This window comes from Triturus cristatus, chromosome 5_2, assembly GCF_964204655.1.
Source record: "Triturus cristatus chromosome 5_2, aTriCri1.1, whole genome shotgun sequence".
NCBI classification, from domain to species: domain Eukaryota; kingdom Metazoa; phylum Chordata; class Amphibia; order Caudata; family Salamandridae; genus Triturus; species Triturus cristatus.
The window spans coordinates 1,088,194,268-1,088,216,590 of NC_140588.1; the positions used below are offsets into that span (position 1 = coordinate 1,088,194,268).

General features: G+C 49.1%; 1 protein-coding gene across 5 annotated transcripts in view; it reads right to left on the reverse strand.

Moving 5' to 3' along the window:
• ZMYM3 (zinc finger MYM-type containing 3) overlaps positions 1 to 22,323 on the reverse strand; it is a 682,395-nt gene that overhangs the window by 38,354 nt on the left and 621,718 nt on the right. For all 5 annotated transcript variants that reach the window (XM_085608441.1, XM_085608444.1, XM_085608442.1 and 2 more), the window contains 2 exons: positions 18,726 to 18,840; positions 18,031 to 18,285 (listed from right to left, as the gene is read on the reverse strand). In XM_085608441.1, the coding sequence (XP_085464567.1) occupies positions 18,031 to 18,285; positions 18,726 to 18,840 (370 nt within the window). The remainder of the gene's footprint in view (positions 1 to 18,030; positions 18,286 to 18,725; positions 18,841 to 22,323) is intronic.

Sequence of the window (22,323 nt, forward strand, 5' to 3'; positions counted from 1 at the left end):
TTTGGTAACGCTCGTTCTGTTGGAGACTATTTAGCTGCAGATTACCTTCTAAATATCCCCCATGGCGTCAGACTGGATCGGGAAATCTTTCTATGGTACCTCTGTACACCAAAAGATCGCGCCATGTGGCTCCGCAAGGACACTGTTCCGCTCCGGAAATGACGTGCGGAGCCTATATGGTTGCCATTCTTAAAATGGTGATGTCCATTTTCGATGCCGTCCGTGCCCCTGGACGTGGGGCCACAGTGTGAAGATTCCTAGACTTTGGATCTCATGATTAATGGCTAGAGTACAAACACAGAACGGGGAGGGTCGGTGAGGAATCTCTAGAAAGATCATAGGTACTTGCAAGCATGTTCCCTGGGGCCAGTAAGTTTGGTCAGTGATGTGACAGAGGGACTCCGTGCCAGTGGGGTGGCAGTTGGGCAGGAGTTAGCAGTAAGCTGGGGGTAGGGAAAGCAAAACAAAGAAACCAGAAAACCTGGGAGTAATCCCATCTTCCCCACTCTACCAAATTGTGTGATCCTAGGCAATTGTTTTATTTCACTTCCCCTCCTTTTTCTTCATTACCACATGTAAGAAGACCTTGTAATACACTTCAAGATATGCACAGGTACAAAACCTACTCCGGTTTTGAATTTAATAAATTATATTCCTCATGAATAAAAAGAGCCCAGGCCACCCAAAGAGTGTGCATAACAACTGACTTGCCGCTTTAGTTCGCTATTAGCCTTCTTGCCAGGGGAGGGACATTAATGTTTCTAAATTCCTGTTTGAAAACTCACTTTTAAAATAATACTTCTCAATGCACTGATGTACTAAGGAGAAAATGTTCCAAATGTTAATTAAGCTAATTTTTTGAATTTTGAAGAGACATTGTCATATTTAACACTTTTGCTGAAAGAGGTCTTTAAAAAGTGATGCAGGACCGCCTAGTAACTTCCTTTCTTAAACTTCAATTAACCTTTAACTAAAGGCTTGCTTTTTTAGCTAATATATTGTTATTGCGGAGTCGAGTAAGCAGCAGCCCAGCACTGCTGTTGACTAGGAGGCTGCATGTAAAGGCCAGGAGAACTGTATGCAGCCCCAAAGCCGTACTTTGAGGATCAATGAGTTCGATAGAGTCTCCACCAGAAAGAGTGTCACCAAAGGTAAGTAACTTACTTGTTCCTCTGATAGAGACTTCTAGCTGCAGAGTCCTAAACTTTTGAATAGATACGAAAGCAGTACCCAAGGGGTTAGGCCCTGGATTGACACAAACCAGAAGGTCCTGCAGGACCGACCAGGCAAAGTGCCCTTCTCTTGGACCTGGCTCTGCACACAAAAGTGCTTTATGAATTTTGTGGAGGGGCATGCACGTAGCAGGAATTCCATGGGCCAACGCAGCAGAAGCTTTAGCCCTGGTAGAATGAGCACACCGTCCTTCTCAAGGCTGCTTCTTTGCAAATGTGTAGCAGATCTTAACGAAAGAGCAAGATTCAGTGCAAGACGGTACGCTTCTGCACAGCTCTGCCTTTTTTCGCTCTGGCGAACCCCACAGAGAGCCAGTTGTTCACCCGGAGGTCTTTGATACGATCAATGTAGGAGCTCAGCGCTCTTTTGGGGTCAAAGTGGTGGAGCCTCTTCTCCTCCTTAGTGGGGCGAGCTGGAGAACAGCACGCTGGCAGGGGGATGTCTTGACCAAGATGGAACAGCATAACAGCTTTCATTACAAAGGATGCCCAGTTCGCACGGCCAGGTTATTGGGGAAGGTGGTGATGTACGCAGCATCAACTCCCAGTATCTAAAGATCATTCACACACCTTGCCAAGGACGCTGTGGAGCAGCTCAAATGGAGTGCACATCAGATAGGCATTGGACAAGATTGATGGCCCATTTGGGCATCACAAAAGGGTAATGGGGAGGACATATAATGTAGCCTCACAACGGGTGACTTAAAAAAATGAGGTCTGATAAGGTGACCATAGGAAGGCCGAAAGGGCTGGTCTTTAACTGTGCCAAAAGCAAGACCTTGCTGGGCAAGAGAAAAAATAAACATGACGTCAGACAGATTGGTCTGGGGGGGGGGGGGGGGGGGGAATCAATCTGGCGTGAGCTGCACAAACGTTTCCCAACGACATGAGTTATACAGTTTGTCGAGAGAAGTCTTGGGGCAAAGATGACATCAATACCCTTTGAGGGAAGTCGGAGGTGTTCAGCTGTTGCCACTATCTCCAAGTATGAAGCTGGAGAGTGCGAAGGCTCGGGTGCAGAATCCAACCATGCTGTTACAACAGCCCGATTGGAGGATAAATGCTCAAGCCCAGGATTTCTGGATATATCATACTCTCCGTGTCTAATTCAGAGCTAGTAGGTATTTGGGTACGGTCTGTCCCAATCTTCTTGAGAATTCGGGGCAGCAGTGGTTTCAGCGAAAAGGCATTCTGAAGTCCTAAGTTCCACTTGAGGCAGAACGTATCTCCAAGCAAGAGCTGCCTTAGGAGCTCCAACGCGCTGACATTGCATGTTCTTGCGCTGCCATAAAGATGCGCGGACGAGACCCTGCACCACCTTCGGGTGCACCTGCCATTCATGAGCTGCTAGGCGTTAGCGTCTGAGTTCCACCACCCCAACGTTCAAAGAGTCTGTCAGATAGTTCACCAGGAAAATTTCCAGGTGGTCCAGCCATTAACAGAGGCACGAGGCTTCCATGCAGGGTCCGTGCCACACCCTGCCCTGTTTTTTGCAGTATCACATAGAGGCGATTTTGTTCTTAAGATAATGTACCAGTCTGTCCTTGATCGATGTCAGAAGGGCTCTTAACTAAGCGGATGGCAGTGAGCTCCAGCTATGTTTATGTAGGGACTACGTTTTGAGTCTTCATTTATTTTTATTTTTTTTCCTTCACAGGGGAGGAGGGAGGGTCGTATGTGAATCTAGAAGAGTCTAGGCTGCAAAACTATTCTTACAGGTAAGTAATATTTTTGTTTTGCAGCATAGACATCTTCTAGATTCACAAACTGTGCATCGATTGCATAGCGGTATTTATCGATTGTGGAGGAGGGAGTGAAGTGTAGTTGATCCCCCTAGGAAAATAGAAAACACAAATGGTGTAGAGTACCACTTGTTCTTTTCTGAGAGAATCTGAGTTCTCATGTTGAGTGCACATAGTAGGTATCCATATAGCTCTCCTTTGAGGAAAGTACCCCTATTTGTACTCAGTTATGTATATATTTGCACTTGTGAGTGTTTTAAATATTTTAGCTGTAACCAGGAACAAAAACCCTTGGATGCCTATTGAAATAGTTCTATTTTATAGGCCCATTCATCCTTATGGAGGCGAACGCCTGATTTGTTGGTTTTATTCAGTGAGTGCTATTTTTACTATGATCTTTACCAACCACTATCTCTTGTTTGTATGTTGCCAGAATTATTATTTATTTTTGATGCAATTGGCAGGCTTTAATGCCTTATGTAGATGTGGCTTAAGGTTTTTTTGGGGTGCCTGGCTGCTTTATGTGTACACGTATTCTTTGTTTGATGCTCGCCTTGGTAGCAACAGAAAATTGTATGCGTATGCGGTTGACCTGTTGAAATTTGTTATTACTCCTCCCTGTTTATGGTATTGTAGAACATGGACGTTATTGTATGATTATGCGTCCCGTCTAGGTCTTTAGGAGGCAATTGAGGGGCAGAGGAAAGAAAGGCATTTACCTTGTTATTATATGCATTGGTATCCTAAGGTCCTGCTGAGTGTTCCTGGGGCACTTTAGTTTGTTCCTATAAACATACCTCAAACCATACCATATATATAGATGTACAGGCATACATATGTGTGTTTATTTTCCCCTTATGCAGAGTATTCCACCCATGTTGTATACCCAAGATGTTGACATGTACAGCAAGGATGTTGACATGGACATTTTTGTCCCTTGGCTTCAATACTACCCTTAATGTGTACTGTGAACAAAGGCCCTGGGAAACTGATTGGGAGGAACCCAGGGAACACCAAGAAAAAGTGCATCAGTAGTTTGGCAAAAAGTTGGAGGGGGCGGGGGTTACCGCAACACAAACCCACTTTCCTACACCCCAGTACAGAGATTTGGGCCTAAATCCATAGTTTTTTTGCTCCCCATGCCATTCCAGTTTGAACCCAGCCATATGCAAGTCAGTCTTTACCCTGCTCCTCAAGGGAACAGTCCATCCCAAACTGCCAGGCTAGGTCCTCTCTTGACCGGAAACAAGCATCTTAGGACCGGTTTTGGGGTAACACCCCATATCAGCCAGGGTAGCTGACTCCAGTGGCATGGATAGCACAGGTCCCATGTCTGGGCATAGACGTACTACTCAGGGTGATAAATGCAAAAAGAACAATTGGACAGAATGCTGAACAATGTCATACAGAGATCCGGGCCTAAATCCATTGTTTTTTGGTGGGGTGCTGAACAATGGATTAAACCTCGATCTTTGTGACTGGGGGTGAATGTTTGTCCGTCATTTGTTTCTTTTGCTTCAGACTTTAAGTGGAAAAGTCAAGTTGGCAGGCCAGAACTGCACTTTCCTATCTGCAGAGGCAGACGAGAAACCATATTTTATTTCTGTCACACCCAGGGTGGCACAATCAGTGCTGCAGTCCCCCGGGGAACCCTCCAATTGTACAGGCCTTAGGTACCCACGTACCATATACAAGGGACTGGCAAGCAAGTTAGCTTATGCCAAATTGGGTAGAAGCCAATCAAACATACACTATTTAAAGTCAGGGCACAGGCACAGAGGTCTGGTTATTGGGCCTCAGTGCACTCAGTCAAAAAACCAGCAGCATCAGTCCAAAAACATGGGAATGTCCATACAAAAAGAGGCTTTCCTTACAGTGTGCTACACAGATATATCATAATGATACGCCAGAGCTGCTGAACCTTCTCCTTTTAGCGGAGTGGTAGACGCTCTACAAATTTTCCTGCCAGAAGCATTCATTTTCCGGTCACTATGCCGAGGGGGGTGGGGGGTGGGGAATATGGGGGGGGTGTTGAGCCTGACTACGTTCCAAGAACTTCTCAAGTGCAGCCACTATTACATATCTGTCTTTATTAACATATCCATTGCTGGATCAAGACTTCTCTTACAAGCCTTTGTATAGCAGCTTTGGACACAGAAATGGCTTGAGGAGTAGCATTGAGCGTTTCACCTTAGTTCTATGCGGTAATGACCAAATTGCTTCTATGTGGACTTTCATTAGGAATTCTATCTCCCTTTGTCAAGGCTTCATAGAAAGATATCTCCTCCTAGGGGGCGCAGAGACACCCCTTCCCTCGCCTGTCTTTCCTATGTGGGATATGCCCTTTAACCTCTCCTTGGAGCAGCGGTGCTTTCTCCTGAAAACGTTACAAAATCTCTGTAGGTACTGATTAAGTGGTGAGGTGCATCACTAATACAGAACTAGCTGTGGAACTGGTTAAACTTCCACTCCCAGAGTGATGGGCATTAGTGGCAAAGGACTATTAGCTGCCATACCGTGACTCCAGAGACCCTGCTCGACCCTGTTGCAGAGAATCCTCAAAATTAAATGTCTCAACTCTCTTTCCTTGGGGGCTTCTCAATGATAGAATCTGTAAATGTTTCCCTGGAGTATTATTAGGTGTCAGAAGGGCTGACTGGTCTCTAGCTAAACTTCTTCGGTAGTACCAACTAGAAGACCCTTTAAGAGAAAAATCTTTGAGTATATGGGGACTTTGAAAATTGCAAGTGTGCAGAAGTCCAAGCAGATGTAGAGCACGATCAAGGCTTCAAAGCTAAAACCTCACAAAGTATCAGAGGAGGGAGAACACCTCTGCCTAGACTGAAAATACCAGAGTCTTCACAACGGTAGGAAACAACTGTTGTATGTTAGATAAAGCAGGGTGAAGCGGCTGAATGAACAGGTGGGATGTGGGATAACAGCACATGGTGAGTAGCAAAACCCCACTCCCAGATTTCCACCTATTTCCTAAATGAAGGAAATCCTAGACAACTCCCTGCTCGCTTCTACACACCTAACACCACCCTTTTAACACCTCTGATTAATTTCCTTCACACGCATAAAGGCATATGCACTTACAGACTCAGCTGGGTCGGGATATAGAACCAACTTAGGTTGCTAGGAAACAGGAAGGAGTAATAAATAGGGGAACTGGCAGAAAAATGGCATGAGGTCTAACTGAGGAACACAGAGAAGGAAAGTGGATTACGTGGTGTGGTTGTGAGACCTCACCATGTAATAACGTCACAAACTTCTCAGGTCCAGTTAGATTGTTTTAATACAAACCTAGGCTCGGTCCTGGGTAGCCGTGGCACTGAGCAGTCAGGTTTAATGGAAGGGAAAGTGTAAAGCATTTAGAAGTACAAAAACAGGTAAGTTACATAGCAAAATAACAATCCAACAATTACTAGAAATAGAGTATTTTTAGCTTTAACAGACATCAAAAGAACAAACATCTATTAAGGGGAACCGAAGATGTGATATTTCAAATTTAAATTAAATTACTTTAATTTAGTCTCTACATGCAATAAATCGGTGCAAGCAGTTTGTAGCGAAGGAGGTAAAAAGCTGTTAGAATTCTCTTGCACTAGCCAAAATGGGTGAAGAGCCAGTCACAGGACCACTCAGATCCAGGGGGACAGTTACCCATCACTTGTAGCATTAGCGTCCTCTGTACACTTTTCTCCTTTTAACGTGGTTCAGTGAAAACATAGTCCAAATGCTGTGGTGCAGGATGCTGCAAATAACACGGAGATGCTGTAGAGATGTGGAGCGTGTTCTTGAGGCCACGCTGGTATCTACAAGCATCAGGGTCTCTGACCTAAATTCTCAGTCTCCGACGGTGCTTTGGGGTTGGCAGCCCACTGTAGGTCCAGTCGCCTGGACAGTTCGAGTAGGCTTTAGTACCAGGTTTGTCTTTCCCGTTGAGGGGCTATGAGCATTAGGTTTTTTCCTGGTTGTCTGGCTTTCTCCAGAACCCTTTTTTAGTAGAGGAATCAGAGGAAAAGCGTATGCAAATGTCCCTGATCAGTTTAGTGACGGGGCATTCCCTCTTGATAGGTGGTGTTGAAACCTGGAGGCGAAGGATTGGCATTTGTTCTCCATTGCTGCGAATAGGTGTATTTCTGTAGTTCCCCAGAGGTTGAAGACCTGTTGCAGGCTCCTTTGCTTCATCTCCCATTCGTGCAAGATGCTGTTGTGTCCGCTGACTTGGCCCGCTTCGGTGTTGCCCTTTCCCGGCAGGTGAACTGTCTGTAGGCTGATTTTCCTTGAATTGGCCCATTTCCATATTTCCTGAGCTAGTTTGCTTAGGGTAAATGATTGTGTTCCTCCCTGTTTGTTGAGGTAAGACATCATCGTGGTATAGTGTGTCTGGATCAATACTGTCTTCCCTCTTATGCGGGCTTGGAACACAGTCTTTATCTCTAGGAAGTTGATGTGCTTTACCGAGTCTGCATTGTTCCATTGACCCCGTACCCTCAAGTTTCCTGAATGTATAGGCCTCTCAACGGTCAAAGACTTGATCAAGCGAAACTTTTCGATACATGCAAATCCGGCACGCTCTGCGGGCGGCCTTCCCGTCCCTGGTAGATATACCGGACTACACGCCCCTGGAAGATAGGCTTCTAGATGGGCCTCTTGCCTCGAAGAGAATATCTATAACGTATAAGAAATTGTGTAATAACCTCCCCGATAATTTTGAGAGACTCCGGGAGCAATGGCAGGAAGACCTTGGGTTGTTGGATAACGAGGACTGGCAAGAGGCACTTATGTCCCCACGAGAGGCAGCCATCACGCAAAAATTTAGACTGATTCAATTCAGGATACTTCATCGCTCGTACATGACTGGACAGACGCTAGTAAAAATGGGTTCCCGACCAGATGATCTCTGCTGGAGGGGGTGTGGCCAGCAGGCTACCTTTTATCATATCCTCTGGAGCTGCCCGGGGGTTCGCCCCATATGGGAAGAGGCCTCCAGGCACATGCAGACTGCCCTCCATAAGGAGCTTGCTCCGACGCCGAAATTGGGCCTATTAAACATTTGGGAGGATACTGACCTGACGGAGGCGGAGAAGCAATTCGCGACGTTAGGATACACGCTAGCTAAACGGGAGATTGCTAGGGGATGGGGAGAGGTACTGCACCGCGGCCGGGTGGTTGGATGACAGAGTTCGACAGATGTATGCTGGCGGAGACGGAGGTTTATGTAGCCAGGGGTTGCCCAAAAAAATGGGACAGGAAATGGGAAAGGTGGAACACTTACCGGGGTAAACCTGTGGAGTCCCCCTCTGCAGAACTTGAAATGCGTCAACGGGCAGAAGGTACAGATTGAGTGGAATGTATATTCTGATTAATGACTTGGTACACAAGAAAGTGTGGTCAGAAGGAACTAATCCTCAGCCTATGTTGTATACTGATGTTTGTAATTCAATAAACAAATTTAAACAAAAAAAAAAAGTTTCCTGAATGTGCTCCACAACCCTTGAGGGACGCATCTATTGTGATGGTCACTGAGGGAGTTGGTGTTTTGAAAGGTCTGCCTAGTGATATGTTCTTGGATGCCCACCATTGTATCTCCTTCTGAGCCGTTTCTGTTACAACCACTAGATCCTCCCAACTCCCTGTGGTTTGTGACCAACTGTTGCATAGCCACTCATGTAGAGGGTGCATGTGAAGGCGTGCATGAGTGATGAGGGGGATGCATGATGTTATCATGCCCATGAGTTTCATGACTGTCCTCCCTATCGGAGGCTGACCCTTCTGGTAGAGGCAAGTTTGCAGTTTGATAGCTTGTATTCTCGTTTGGGTAGGGTATGCCCGTGCAACCTTGGAGTTTAATCTTGTTCCTAGGAAGGTTTATTTTTGCTCTGGTTTTGTTGATTACTTCTTGTGGTTTACTGAAAAACCCAATTTCTGCAGTGTCGTGATCACCTAACGTGTGTGTAACATCTTTGCTTTGAATTTGCCTTCACCAGCCAGTCGTCTAGTTCGGGATAGTCTTGGATTCCATTCAGTCTTAGGGATGCAGCAACAGCTGCTAGGCACTTTGGGAAGATTCTTGGTACCGATTTTATCCCGAAGGGCAGGACATTGAACTGGTAGCGAGTGTTCTTGTGGAAGAACCAGAGGTATTTCTTGTGAGCTTGGTTCATGGGTATGTGCAGATAGGCATCCTTTAGATCTATTGTTGCCATGAAATCTCCTTTTTGTAGCTGTGGGATTACTTCCTGTAGTGCTGACATTTTGAAATGCTGCGTGCGAATGACTTTATAAATCTGAGCTCTAAGATGGGTCTTAGCGGGAGATCTTGCTTTGGTAACAAGAAGTAAGGTAAACAGTTTCCTCTGTAGTTCTCTCTCCTTGGTACAGTCTTTTTTTTTTTGTAGGAGTTCCTTTATTTCCTGTCTTAATTGTAAGAGTTCAGTTCTTTAGAACCTCTTATTTTTTGTTGGGTTATGTGGGGGATAGTTTGTTAGTTCTATACAATAGCTGTGGCGTACCACATTTAAAATCCAATTGTCTGTGGTGATGTGTTCCATTAAAGTAGGTGGTGAGCTATTCTGCCTCCCACTGATGTTGTGTGGTGGTCTTCCCTTGTGGGCAAATCACTCTGAGTTTTCTCCTCCCCATCCCGAGGGTTGTCCCCTGGTGTTGCTGCCTCCCTCTCCATCTCTCGCCCCACCATGTCCATTCTTTTACTTTCTCTTTCAGGAAGTGGGCAGTGGAGGAGTGAGTGTTGCTCCTTCTTGCTGTGATGACAATGATAGAGTCTAGCACTGTGTTTCCCTGAAAGTCTGAGGTTTGTATTTTTTCTCCACCCTTAGGGTTACCCCTTTTGCTGAGGTAGGCTCCTTGAAATCTTTGCCTTAGTCCAAAATGCTTGGAAGGTATTGTGTCCCATTGGTAGATGGTGTTTGTGTTTAGGAGGAAGCAGACGTCTCCTTTCTCCTCCTCTAAGGAGACCCCGAAGGTATCGGCTGCTCTCTTGATGACGCTGTTCTAGAGGCTACAGTGGCGCAGCCTTCGAGGGATAGCTACAGATCTTTTCTTCTAGGCTTTCTGTGTCAAGGTAGTTCAATTCTTCCTCGAAAGTCCCTAAGGCTTCCTCCTCTTTTGGAGCATCAAGCTCCTTTTCAACGTCCTCTTCGTGAGGTTCGGTGGTTGCCAGAGCTTCGAGTGTCTCTTCCTCCTCTTCAGCTTTTTTGGCGGTGGCAACGAGTTTCACAAGAATTCTGAATTCCTTCAGCACCTTGAACTCCTTGTGCTGCTATTTCTGCTTCCAGGAGTCTCTTCTTTTGCTCCACCTAGAGGGCCCTTTCCGTGTCTGAGGCTGGGGAGATCCTCTTCTTGGGTGTGGTGGATTCTGCCTCAGAGGGTGTGGTTTTTCCCTTCGCAGCCTCTCATTCAGCGCCTGCCTTTGTCTATTTCGATGATCTTCCCTCATCGGTATCCCTGGGGTGGGATACGTGGGTTTCTTATGGTCGTATCTGACCCTCGGTCGTCGTTTTCTTCGATGCCTAGGCTGCCTTTTGCGCCTTCTTTTCAGGGTCCTTCATTTTCGGTGGGTGAGGGTTCTTACCTTGTCCATTTTCTTCTCTGCGTCCTTGGTCGCCTTCTTCGCGGTACGCCTCTTCACGGTGTCCCCTTTGAGGATATCAACGATCTCAACGTCTGACCCCCAATGCGTTGATTCTGCGGCCACTCCCTGACGTCCTCGTACCTTGAAAGGTCCAAGTCCCTTAGCGATGGTTGTTTCTGACTTTGAAGCATGGCTGTGTAATGGTGCTCCCTCTGCTTTCGACGTGCATTCAGCGTCTTCGACACAAACACCTTGCAGGCCTAGCAGTCTTTATCCTTGTGATCCCTCAGCAAGCAGAGGTTACAAACGTCTTGTGGATCGCATTGTACCAACATCTGGTGGCAATTTGGACAAAATTTGAAAGGGGTATTTTCCATGCTCCCTACCTTGCCCTCTTTTGATCCATCTGCGCCGCTGATCCGTTGGAATCCCAAGATAGAGAAAGGTGTCCGGAGGTGTCTCCTTCTCCGGTGCCTTGTCAGTCGATGACCAATGGTTTTCTCACTCAAATCCCTTGATTCTTTTGGGGATTTCATCCAAAACTTCAGAGTGTCTCCCTGTGCTTCCAGACCCAACAGTGGAAAAATAGAATCTGAAAATGGCTACCACGCACAGAAACTTCCGGAGCGCCATCTGATGTCACACAAGGGATGGACCTAGCACAAAATGATAGTCGACAAAGCCCCAAACTGAGGAGAAAAACAAAAAAACAAAAACACAGACAATTCCGGACCCAACCAGGGGAGAAAAGTTGGCCAAACGGCTAGGGCGGTCGACCTCGAATCTGGGGAACAGGGTTCGAGTCTCGGCAATGACGCTGAACATCCTGCGATTCTGGGCAAATCACTTAATCTACCCGTGCCTAAACAAAAATGAATGTGTGTCCTCATGTAACGTACTGGTGCTATGTAAAGCGCTCTGACAACCAATTTGGGTCAAGTTTCCGCTATATAAAACTCTAAAAAGAAAAAGAAAACACTAGATGGCGGAATAATGCACAGCATGTAAATCCAGAAAAGGATTTATGCTGCAAAATAATATCTTTGGTGGTCTCAAACTGAAGTTAGCACTTAGCTTGGCGGTTAGTGAAACTCCATGTTAGCCAATGGGACCACCAGTCATGCTACAGTGCAAACCGCAATTTTGTGTTTCACTGGAACATGCCCTTTTTAAAATATTTAGCACGTTGCCTGGTGGGCTACGAAGGCCTTCCCTAGGGGTGTCTTCATATTAAAAAGAAAGGTTTTGACCTGGCAAAAGGAATTATTTTTTAGCGGCTAGACTACCCTGCAGTGGCAGGCCTAGGATCACTCTAGTGGAAGCACAATTAAATATTGCAGTCCACTAGCGACATTCAACTTACTAGCCCTTGGTACCTTTTGTACTATATAATAGGGACTTATAGGCAAGGTAAATATGCCAATCAGGTATTAGCAAATTGCACACATACTTTGGGCAATCAGGGTCCAGTATCAGAGCACGCGCACTGGGCCCGGATAGCGGGTCCAGTATCAAAGCACGTGCACCGTGTCCCAGACAGCAGGGTCCAGTATCAGAGCACATGCGCCGGGGCCCGGACAGCGGGGTCGAGTATCAGAGCACGTGCACTGAGGCTCGGACAGCGTGGTCCAGTATCAGAGCACATGCACCGGGGGCCAGACAGCGGGGTCAAGTATCAGAGCACATTCACTGGGGCCCGGACAGCGTGGTCCAGTATCAGAGCACATGCACCGGGGGCCAGACAGCGGGGTCAAGTATCAGAGCACATTCACTGGGGCCCGGACAGCGGAGTCCAGTATCAGAGCACGTAGACCGGGGCCCAGGGTCCAGTATCAGAGCACGTGCACCAGGGCCCGGAAAGCGGGTCCAGTATCAGAGCACATGCACCGAGGCCCAGAAAGCGGGTCCAGTATCAGAGCACGTGCGCCGGGGTACGGACAGCGGGGTCGAGTATCAGAGTACGTGCACTGAGGCCCGCACAGCATGGTCCAGTATCAGAGGAGGTGCACCGGGGCCCGGACAGCGGGGTTCAGTATCGGAGCACATGCACCGGGGCCCGGACAGCGGGGTCCAGTATCAGAGCACGTGCACTGGGGCCCGGACAGCGGGGTACGGTATCAGAGCACGTGCGTCGGGGTCCGGACATCAGGGTCTGGTATTGGAGCGTGTACGAAGGGGTCCAGACAGCAGGGTCCGGTATCCGAACAGGTGCACTGGGGTCCGGACATCAGGGTCTGGTATTGGAGCGTGTACGAAGGGGTCCAGACAGCAGGGTCCGGTATCCGAACAGGTGCACTGGGGCCCTGACAGCGGGGTACGGTATCAGAGCGCGTGCGCCGGGGCCCGGACAGCGGGGTTCAGTATCGGAGCACATGCACCGGGGCCCGGACAGCGGGGTCCAGTATCAGAGCACGTGCACTGGGGCCCGGACAGCGGGGTACGGTATCAGAGCACGTGCGTCGGGGTCCGGACATCAGGGTCTGGTATTGGAGCGTGTACGAAGGGGTCCAGACAGCAGGGTCCGGTATCCGAACAGGTGCACTGGGACCCTGACAGCGGGGTACGGTATCAGAGCGCGTGCGCCGGGGCCCGGACAGCGGGGTACGGAATCAGAGGACGTGCAATGGGTCCCGGACAGCGGGGTCCAGTATCAGAGCACGTGCACCGGGGCCCGGACAGCGGGGCCCAGTATCCGAACAGGTGCACTGGGGCCCCGACAGCGGGGTCCAGTATCAGAGCAGATGCACCGGAACCTGGACAGCGAGGTCCAGTATCGGAGCACGTGCACCAGGGCCCGGAAAGAGCAGGAACCAGTATCAGAGCACGTGCACCAGGGCCCGGAAAGAGGAGGGTCCAGTATCAGAGCACATGCACCGGGCCCAGACAGCAGGGTCCAGTATCAGAGCACATGCAGTGGGGTCCAGTATCAGAACACGTGCACGGGGGCGTGGACAGCGGGGTCCGGTATCAGAGCGCGTGCGCCGGTGCCCGGACAGCAGTATCTGGTATCAGAGCAAGTGCACCGGGGACCGGACAGCGGGTTCCAGTATCAGAGCAGGTGCACCGGGCCCAGACAGCAGGGTCCAGTATCAGAGCACATGCAGTGGGGTCCAGTATCAGAGCACGTGCACCGGGGCCCGGACAGCGGGGTCCAGTATCAGATCAGTTGCACCGGGCCCAGACAGCAGGGTCCAGTATCACAGCACATGCAGTGGGGTCCAGTATCAGAGCACGTGCACGGGGGCGTGGACAGCGGGGTCCGGTATCGGAGTGTGCACAGCAGGGTCCAGTATCAGAGCAGGTGCACCAGGGCCCGGACAGCAGGATCCAGTATCAGAGCACGTGCACCAGGGCCCGGACAACGGGGTCCAGTATCAGAGTGTGAGAAGTTGGCCTGGTATATGCTGTCCACTAATTAAAGTGGGCACCTTGTACCAGTCCAAACAACCCTTATTGATGATTAGGTTAAAGACAACCTTTATTGAAAGGTATCCTAGTGGTAGCTATGGAGAGCAGCCTTCAGGCTAAGTCTCAAAGGAATGTAAAGCAGCTTGTTTTACCAGATCAGAACCTCCTGAAAGACCAAATGAAAGGAGAACCACACAAGAGATATATACAAGCGCTCGCAGGCAGCCTATGACGTTTACTTTTGGGTTTTTCGCCCGTCCGACTTGGATGAGCTTGCCTGCTTTCCTTCATGTGTTTGGCCTCATAAAGATAAGAAACCTTTTACTTCAGAAGGAAAGCAGGCGAGCCCTTCCAAGTGGGACGGGCGAAAAAGCCAAACGAAAACGTCACGAACAGCTCTTTTCCAATGGCTGGTCACCGTTTAGCATAAACGGTGATGCCAGCCAATGGAAAAGAGGGGCGGGACTTAATGTCCTTTACCGAAAAGACCCCAAATCATTAAATCTCGCCAGCAAGACTGCGCATGTGCGCAGTCTACGCCAGGCGAGACCTAAAAATATATGTATTTATTACTAAACACTCTCTACTAACCTCTTTATGAGATTAGAGCACAAAGCACACAATACTAAATCACTAGAACAACAGTAAATAGCACAATACACAGCTAGCTCCAGGGGGAGACCGAGCCACATACTAAGAAAGTGGTATAACAACCACGACTTAACTAGACAGTGCCTAGAGCACGCAGAATCGCTGGGACCCCAAGGAACCACCCAAAGTAGTGACACAGGGGACCCACAGAGGACGGGTGCAGTGTGTCAACACAGACGCGAGCTCCATACAACTCTATGGGAAATCACGGTTGGAATGTTAAAGATTAAGGACACTTCGGAGAGGACTTCAAGCAAACCCTCTGGAACATAGAAGGTTCTAAGGCCAGCACCCTTGAGAGTACCGAGTTACCCGTGTTACCTATCCCAGAGGAGCCGGGTGCATAGGGGTCAAGAGATGTCAGAAACCTTCGCCGTTTTCAATGCCGTGATGCGGAAAAGTGCTGCTGCCGGGAAGATGAAAAGTGTTCGGTGGGATCCAAGCCTGGATCCGAAGTGAGAAGAACCTGAAAGCAGAGGGGACAGAGTCTGGGTCACTTCAGGGTGACCAGGGGCACGATAGACGACTGCCCACCGATGTCGGGTGCTTCAGGTGAGATGATACGATGCTTGACTCTGCAGCCACGGGGACCAGGAGACGTCGACCAAAGTCCGGAGGTGAGCTGTCCCACAAAGGATGTCGAGTGCTGGGGGGTCAGTGTCCGGAATGAAAACCAACAAGCCTTGGCAACTGCAACCCATGCGGGCAGAGTAAATAAGCTTCGGTGAGGACCAGCAAGGTCCTGGAGACTCTCCAAGCAATGGAGAGTCAGGGCACGTCTGGAGCAACAAGGAAAGCCCACTGAAAGTCAAAGTTACCTTCACAGGGACCCACAGACCAACCGACCAGGGATCGCGAAGGGACCTCGAGCTGAATCACAAAATACCAGCCCATGGAACACTCGTGGAGTGTAGGCTGGAAATCTTCGGTGGAATTACTGCTCGGGGTCATAACTACAAGTAGCCCAAAGCGCAGCCTCAGGGATCGCCAAAAAGCATAGGCTGCTGCAAAATTACACGGTGCACAGGGGGTTCGGGTTGCACGGTCCCCATAAGGGATATGGGTCTCAGGATTGCTGAGAGGACTGATCGACCTCAGGGACGCTCGGGAACCCACCTCCTGTGTTGCAGAAATCTTTGGAGTTCTCAGGAGCTCGGGAGATGCAAACCGGTCAGATGCGTTAAAGCTATGCCTTGCAGGGGAGTAACTTCTTTACTCCAAGGGAGATTCTTCAGACATCCAGCGTAGTGTAGATCGTCGAAGTACTTGGTTTTTGTAGCAGAGTTTAGTGCAGGTAAAATCTAAAGTCCTGTAGTCAGGGGTTCCTACTTTATACCCAAGGAAGGGGTGGGACAAACTCTAGGGACCCACCAATGGTAGGGTCAGGACAGAGGGGTGGCTACACCCATGTCCTTTGTCCAGTTTCGCGCCATAGCAGGAGCAAATGGCTCCTGCAACCGGTTTGAACTGGACTATGCACAGGGACACCAAATGTGCCCCCAGGGCAGACTTTCTGGCACTCTCAGAGTGCACCCACCCAGCCCCAATACACTAAATCCTGTCTGGGAGGGGGTCACACCTCCCTGTGACAGGAAACCTACTGTCAGGCCTTCCCCTGCTCAAGCTTGGCTCAGCAGCAGGAGGAGGGCAGACTCGTGTGTGTGGCTGGCAGTATCCATTTTGTGATGCCCAGGTCGAGAAAGCTGGTACCGGGTAGACCGGTGACCCACAGTAGTGGTTCTCTAGGGAGGAATCATACCTTCCACACCAGTTACTGGTGTGGAGGTATGATTCCAAGGTGTTTGACACCAAGCACGACATGTTTCTAAGCAGCCGTGTTAAAGTTAGCATTTACCGCGAGGTTATAATGCACTTAAATATATTTGGTTGGCTGCATCACAAACAACCCCGGAATATAGGTTCCGTAGAGGGGCTCTGCTCATGCATGGGCACCCTCTCACATAACACCCAGCACCCTGCCTTCAGGATTGATAAGGCCTGCCATAGGGGTGACTGATAGGTTTATAAGTACAGTGATTTAGAATAGATATATTGAACCTTTATCTAAATAAGGGGTACATGCAGCACCTTACACAGGCTGCAGTACCAGACCTGTGGTGTCAGTTTGAATGGTCTCTCAGGGGTGGCATAATGCATGCTGCAGCCCCTGGGAGGCCTCTGCCCTGGGTACATAGTATGCCATATAATAGGGACTGAGAAGGGTACCCCAGAATCCAATCTGGACCGTACCTAAAGTACATGCATAACCAATTTAGGGAGAAAGCAGATAAACTGGAGTCCTGATTAGCAGGATCCCAGTCAGACTAGTCATAAACCAACAAAACACCAGGAAAAAAGTGGGGGTAACCATGCAATCAGATTCCACCTTCCTACACAGAGCACCTGCACCGGGGCCCGGACAGCAGGGTCCAGTATCAGTGCACGTACACCGGGGCCCAGAGAGCAGGGTCAAGTGCACGTCAGCAGCGAATAATAGCAACATCAGTCCAAAAACTTGCAGGGTGATCATAAAAGAAAGAAGTATGTTCCTACAAGCATGATGATCCTTGAGGCATCAGTTAGCATGTCAAGGTGTTCCTGGCAGTACTCCCTGTCTTGCAATGTATTTCTGCAGCGCCCCATAGTCTAGCGCTATGATCTCAGTAGCCTCCGTTAGAATGCCAATGTGTTCCTTGCAGTACTCCTGAAACCTCCATTAGTACGTCAATAAGCTCCTAGCAGTACTCACTGTCTTGCAGTGTATTTCTGCAGTGCCCCGTAGTCTAGCGCTATGATCCCTGAAGCCTCAGTTAGTATGTCAATAAGCTCCTAGCAGTACTCACTGTCTTGCCGTGGATTTCTGCAGTGCCCCGTATTCTAGTGCTATGATTCCGGAAGCCTCCGTTAGTATCTCATTGTGTTCCTGGCAGTACTCCCTGTCTTGCAGTCTATTTCTGTAGTGTACCGTAGTCTAGCGTTTGTATTTCTGCAGTGCCCCGTAGTCTAGCGCTATGATCCCGGAAGCCTCCGTTAGAATGTCAATAAGCTCCTAGCAGTACTCAATGTCTTGCTGTGTATATCTGCAGTGCCCCGTGGTCTAGCGCTATGATCCCGGAAGCCTCCGTTAGTATGTCAATGTGTTCCTAGCAGTACTCCCTGTCTAGCAGTGCAGTGCCCTACAGTCTAGCACTATGAACCCGGAAGCCCATGCTAGTATGTTAATGTGTTCCGGGCAGTGCCCACTGCCTAGCCGTGTATTTCTGGATGTGGCCTACATCACAGTATTTATTTCCCAGCAGTTCACAGACATACAGGGTTGTGCTACATGCATTGCCTTGAGTGTTAGAATGCTCCTGTCAGTAGCACATATTGGAAAAGTAAACGAGGATGTCCCTACCTCGTCCTTTTCTCTGCCGGGCTGGTGGGTAGAATCGAACGCTGATCAGCTTGATGGTGCCACGGCTAGTGCTGCATTTGCGGGATTGGCGGACAACATTAGTGAAGGACAGCTGCATGTGTTCCTCTGGGGTCCGCAACCCAAAGTACTTAGTATTGAAGAACATGAGTGTGTTGAGGAGGACAAAGGGTGAATACACCCCAAGTTGCTTGCAGTCCCACAGGTGCTCCTCTTCCACCCGTGAGAACAACAGACCTGCAAAGCAAAGAATTATTTCAGAGCATCAGATTAAGTAACCGTATAAACAGCATGATTTGCAGGAGACATGCACCCTAATTCCATTCCTTGTGGCTGTGCTCCTCCTCTTGACACTTTAATACACCAGCACCACTCAAACTGACACGTAAAGGTAGCACCCTCAACTGTTTACACCTCCCCAGCATTACAAAGAGGATAACCTCTCCTCTCTACCTCTACTGTGTGAGAAAGTGACAACAAGGCTATTTGGACAAACCTTTCTGAAAGCACATGCTTGCGTCTCCCTTTTTGGTCTTCGTAAACCCTATGATCAATGTATACCGTTTACAGTCCATTTAGGGTATATACAAAAACCCTTTTAACCCCCATCAGTTGAAGCCACTGCAAGGCCTTCTGCTGAACTCCTCTAGAAGCAATCTTTCACACAATGTTCTTACTGTGAGTCGGTGCTGTGGCATGCCAGGTGGCCAGTAACTTGTTCAGCTCCTGGACGAAGGACAGGTAGAAGTGGTCGGTGAAGATGTTGACCATGCGGTTGCTGTCTAAGAGATACTGAGGAAAAAACAGAAATCACGCAGTGTTGGCACTCCCAGTAACTCAAGCCCCTTATTCCATTACACAACCACTCTCCCACAGAAATGCAACAATCCACAAATTGACATCGCAGTGGGTCCCCTTTAATACACTGATGTTACAGTATTGGAAAGAATATATGTCCACCAAGGACAAGTAACATTAAATCAATGGTCAGGTTCTGAAGAACATCTGGCCCATCTACAAGAACAGTTCCCGGCCCAGCAGGGCGAAGCAAACACCAATCTGGAGCATTCAAGCATATGTTCTCCCCCCCCATACCCCTCCCTCACCACAATAATGTCAGGATCAATAGAATGTAACTGGGAAACATCCGAAAGCAACAAGGATTGATCTTCACATTGGCCCTCATGTGTGTAACAGGAGTCCAGAGAAAGAACACACTCGCAGACCATGGGGCTCTGCACAGCTTCGTTTATTAGCCAGTGTCTGCCACAAGATTGGGGGAAGGCTGAGGGGACATTCTAAGGACACGGTGCAAATGAAAGTGATAAAGAGAAATATATCTCTGCACAGGTTTAACCTGAGCACCATAGATTCCCTTCGCTGATGTCTCCAGCCACAGACCGCTCTACACCTCAAGCAAATGACCCATTCGATGACTAGGACAATTTCATGACATCTAAGGAGCATGGATGTCCATAACATCTTTCAATCAGTTACTAACCTTAAGCTGCAAATGCAACAGCACCTGCCCCTCACTACAAAGCCATCAACAACTCTGCTTCAACACCTGATTGTCAAAATGGAGCAAAATCATCACTTCCTCATTCTTATCCAAGGCCAAATATTTAACCCACCTTGAAGGCTTAGCCATCCTGTCAAACTGGGTAATAAGTTGGGGCCGCGTGCGTCTGCTCGCCCAGATGTCAATGCAGTTTTCAATCCTGGTTCTCTGATCCTCTGTTATGCCATGCTCAACTCTACTACTGAGCTCTCAACCAGGTACACACACTTCTTCTAGTGCTGATGTTTCAGCTACAAAATGACAGCTGGTCAAAATAAAGTATGAGTTACTTACCTTCAGTAACGATGTATCGGGTAGAGACACAGTCTAGCCGCAGATTCCTTAACTTTGAATATCCCCAGGCGTCAGACTGGATGCGGAAAACTTTCCGCAGCAGCAGCTCTATGCGCCGAAGGGCGGAGCCACATGGCTCCGCCCTGACGTCGTCCACGGACGTGACATCAGCGGAGCCATGTATGCCACCTCCCCACCCTTCCCCTGGCACACTGACGTCAGTTTTCGTTGGAGAAACTTGCCCGCTTTAGAACACGGAGCCATCACCAAAGAACTGTGAGAAAATGGGAACAGTGTGCAAAGATGATGAAGAAATAGAAGAAATGGACAGGTGAGACAGAGCAGAGCTCAGAAAAGCCACCCTGCACAAGTGAAGGTACATTCCACGTTAAAGGAAGACAAGGATGTGGACCGCATCCAGAATGGAAAACGTGACAGTGAACAAGTGTGGAACGAAGAGTAATGAAAGTTCACCATAAGATGTCACCAGAAAGAGACATCGGAACCAAAATCAAAACCCCATAAATGTACAGAGCCAATAGATCTGAAGTAAAAGGGAGCGGGGGTAGCAAAAACTCCAAGGCAATGGAGAAGGGGAATGAGGGATGGTGGGAAAGACCCGGAAATGGATTCCACACTGTATAATCCAGGCCAATGGCTTGGAAGAACACACGAAGTATTAACACACTGCCCACTCTTGAGAAGGGGTGCAGTATGTGCGAAGAGAGTATGACACTCTGCAAAAGGGCAAGCCACCGTAAGGGAGGAGAGAATAGAAGGCCCCAACCTGAAAAGGTCCTCGGATTAATGAATCTGCGGCTAGACTATGTCTCTACCAGATACATCGTTACCGAAGGAAAGTAACTCTTACATCTGATAGAGACGTCTAGCCGCAGATTCCTTAACTTAGAATAGATACCAAAGCCATACCCACAGAGGAGGCGGGTCTGCGACTGAATCCCATGAAGTTTTAGAAAGAACTTATTGGTCCATAAGGTGACTTAACACCATAATGAGGACAGAGCTCCAGGATCTGAAGTGACGACAGAAGCCTAATCAAGTACTGGTCGACCAAGAAAACAGTGTGAAAGAACACGGAGGAAATTGTACCCGCAAAGGCACGTGGGACAGCAGAGGCAAAAGGTTGTCCCTTACCCAGAAGCGCTAGCATGGAGAAGAAACCATATCCCAGATATGGCGAGTTTTGTAGAAGGAAGCGATGGCAGCCAAGTCGTGAGAGGCGGCAGCCAAGTCGTGAGAGGCGGCCGCCGGTAGGACAGAGACCTTGCAAACCGGCCTAGTATGCACAACAGCGAAAAGGAGCTCTGTGGAAACCAGCACCAGTAAGACAGGAGCAACAAAGTAGCAAAATGCCAATTTATGGCACAAGATGCCGGTAGCACGAAAGTAGAAGACACGCCAGGACCAGGCGATGGTGCCATAATATGTAAAGGCAGATTACCAGCCGTGGGGCGTTACCAACCAGAGCAAAGGCAGGAAGGAACCCAAGCATGTTGTGTGGACCCTGGAGCCATACGAAGGACGCAAGGACTTCGTGTAGGGCAGCAGAGCAGCCCAGAGACACCCAACTGCAAGAAGGCAGCGGCCCAAAAAGGGCTCCAGGCAGCCAGACACCTTAAGAACTGGCGGAATAGGTAGACCGGGGCCGGACCCACGGACACTGTATGAAGGAGAGAGCCTGGACAAACCCATCGTGTAGAAGAGCCAGTCCAGGCCCACTCGGACTGTGTTCCCTCCTGAGAGGACCGTCGACGGCGCTGTACAGCCCACGTAGGCAGGCTGCTGGGTAGTGGGGCTTAGACCTCTACTTGGGGGCGCACTCCCAAAGGCACCCAGACCATAACTCCTGAGACGGCTCTCGGCAGAGGGAGGTGCTCTGTAGATTAGTGGAGGAATCACCCAGTATTCCCAGTGAGGAGACTTGGGGGGCCACAAGTTGATCCCTGCTGGACTGTAACTCCTGAGACGACCTATGGTTGCCATAGAGCCCGGCGCGAGGAGCACTGTGGGACGTTTGTTCAGGTGGTGTTCAGCTAACCAGGGACTAGGGTGCGGGGGGGGGGACCCGCATACGCACCCCCTGGCCCTGGATTGGCCCATGACAAATTTTTGTGCCTGGGGTTGCGGAGTGGAGTGCCCCAGGGACAACCTTGACAAGCCCACACTGGAGATGGGGAAAGATAGGCCCCTTAGAGGAGCGCAAACCGACAAGATTATGCAGTATACAGTGCCGGGCTCAACATCGGCGGAGCGCAATAGACCGGACCCTGGGCAGGGACCGCCACAGGGATCAGCAGCCCAAGATAAAGCTGACATTCTGGAGTCCATTAGAGACTCACGAGCGGCATTGGAATCAAAAATGGATGGTATGGTCATAGACATAAATCACTTGCGCCTGG